This window comes from Macrobrachium nipponense, chromosome 1 (genome assembly GCF_015104395.2).
Source record: "Macrobrachium nipponense isolate FS-2020 chromosome 1, ASM1510439v2, whole genome shotgun sequence".
Lineage (NCBI taxonomy): Eukaryota > Metazoa > Arthropoda > Malacostraca > Decapoda > Palaemonidae > Macrobrachium > Macrobrachium nipponense.
Window position 1 is genome coordinate 201,672,153 of NC_087200.1, and position 2,495 is coordinate 201,674,647.

General features: G+C 36.3%; 1 protein-coding gene across 1 annotated transcript in view; it reads right to left on the reverse strand.

Annotated features, from left to right (window-relative positions):
- Positions 1-490: 490 nt before the first annotated feature.
- LOC135219063 (fibrillin-3-like) overlaps positions 491-2,495 on the reverse strand; it is a 53,436-nt gene continuing 51,431 nt past the window's right edge. Inside the window, exons 7-8 of the mRNA XM_064255492.1 lie at positions 1,002-1,195; positions 491-730 (exon numbers count right to left, since the gene is read on the reverse strand). Coding sequence (XP_064111562.1) covers positions 491-730; positions 1,002-1,195 — 434 coding nt within the window. The remainder of the gene's footprint in view (positions 731-1,001; positions 1,196-2,495) is intronic.

Genomic DNA, 2,495 nt, shown 5'->3' on the forward strand with positions numbered 1-2,495 from the left:
AGATATGGACCATGTCATGACCATTCTGAAAATGCTGGTTTCACATTAAAAACTATATGCAATTATTAAAGAATGGCAAGTTTCTATAATGCACATTTGAACAAAGTAAGGAAAGGTATTAATTAATGAAATGAACAGACAGATATGAGGCTTATCATGAAAATTCTCAAAATGTTTCGACATTCAAAACCATATACAATTCATAACAATATGCAATTATTAAAGAATGGTAAGTTTTTATAATACACATTTGAACACAAAACAGATATGGACCATGTCGGGACAATTCTCAAAATGTTTAGTGCAGTTTGATTCTACGATTACCATTGTCAGCTGTCAAACTCATCTACAAAACTATCTAAGTCAATACTCTCAGCCTGTTTACTTTCAATTGATAATAATGCAGTGTTACTTAGTCTCTCACTAGTCATTGAATTTCTAAGAAATGTTTTTACTATTTTCATTTTGGAAAAACTTTTCACAAGAAGCACTAGTAACAGGAAGTGTTAGCTATCAATAGTAACCTGTATAAGCAATCAAAGGCAGATTTATATGGATGAATAAATGACAAAAACTCCACCAGTGATGTAGGTGGCTGAGGTTCTTTCTGGAGCAATTTCTTGACTAAAGGTAACTCGTGTTTTAAATCACTTTGTTTAACTGAATATGATAAAGCAAATGACTTCAAGTCATCCTCATGGTAGAATGTCTGTCCCTTCAGGACAGAGAGCTGAAATGCCACAGAAGATCACACATGAATCTTTTGAAAAGCGACGCTCTAATTTACTATTTAAACAATCTAGTACTTCATACAAGATTGTGACGTGTTGTGCATGACTTGGCTCCACAATTCTCTGGCCAGATGTTTCCAGTATGATAAAATCACGGAGCTGTCGAGGTTTTCTAGAATGTTTTCTTGTCGCTGTTGGTGAAATGTCACATTTTTTACAGAGTTCATCAACCGTATTAGAACAATTCTCAATTAAGTTGGAGTTTCTTACATCAGCTAAATCTTCACGAAGACAAGAAATAAGTTTAGCTGCTTTTCCAAGGTCTGTCTGTTTGTCCTGTAGCTGCTGAGATACTTTATTTATTTTTCCCAGAATTTCAGAGAAAAACTGCAGTAAACAAACAAATTCTGCACCCATCTGAGCAAGTAAACCTCTAGTAGATACAGCTTGAGCTCCAGTATCATCTGCAGAATTCTCCTTCAAAAGTCTTATAATACATTCCAAACGTAATAAAGCATTTTCACAGGAGGTAGCCCGACACCACCAGCGAGTATCACTGAGATGTTTGAAGTTTCTCGAATTTGTTCTTCAGGAAACATTTCACACTGTATAGAAAGGAACTTCTGCATTACTAACAGAGATATAGACTTCTTCAAGAAGACTGAAAAATTCAGATGCTTGTGGTACATTCTTTGCAACACTTGTCAAAACCAAATTGAGGTATGATCATAACAATGAACATAATAAGCAAAGGTGCTTTCTCTTTTATACGTTTCTGAACGCCACTAATTCCTCCACTCATGGCTGATGCTCCATCAAATCCCAAGCAAGCCAACATCCCATGAAGACATGGGAGTAAAGGAAATAAAACATTCCTGAATACAGTGTGAGATTTCATCATAAAACCATACTACTAGTGCTAATTGCTCAGTTTTGCTCACATCCTTGGCTTCAACGGCTTGAACAGAAAAGTAATGGCAGGAATTTATGTATTCAGCTATTTCTTCCCTCACAATTGATGCAAATGTATCAATCATCTCATTTTGCATTGCAGAACTGGTGAACTTCACTTTTTTTGGACCAATTTTGATGCGTTCAGCTATAACAGGATCATGTTTGGCAATGAATCTAAGAAATTTACGGATATTTCCTGGATTTTGTTCATCATCACATTCCCTGTTGTGTTATTTTTTGTGTTACTGTCAGGAGTAAAATCTCACCAAGAGTTTTTATGTAATGACGATTTTCACGGACTTTCTTCTAATAGCCCTCACTTACACTGTTTAATGGATGTTTTATCAGTTTTATTGTGTTGGTAGCCAATCCTTGCAGTATAGGAGGATTTGTGGATATATGAGCTCAGGGTGCTTTGCATTGGTCCCATCTTTTCCTTGTGCCTTTTTTCCATCGTCTAAACCCACTCTTCACAAATGCATCGTCTGCATTGCCATAAGAAGGTGATGCAAAGTGCCTACAAGCAAAACAGAACATTGCATCACGTTCTTGAGACTATTCAGCCCAATTTGTGTGACTAGTTAGTGGCTATTGTTATATTCAATAATGATTAATTTTATATAATATTTCATTAAAAAAGTGGGGGCAAACCAAGGGCATGGCCAAAATCTGGAAGGGCAACTGCCCCCCATGACCCCCACCCTAGAATCGCCACTATTCAAGTACCGTGTACAAGTGAAATAAGGTCACTTAAAATGACTCCCTCAGGAATACACTGCAAGAATCGACTTGTATATAGAATACATTGAA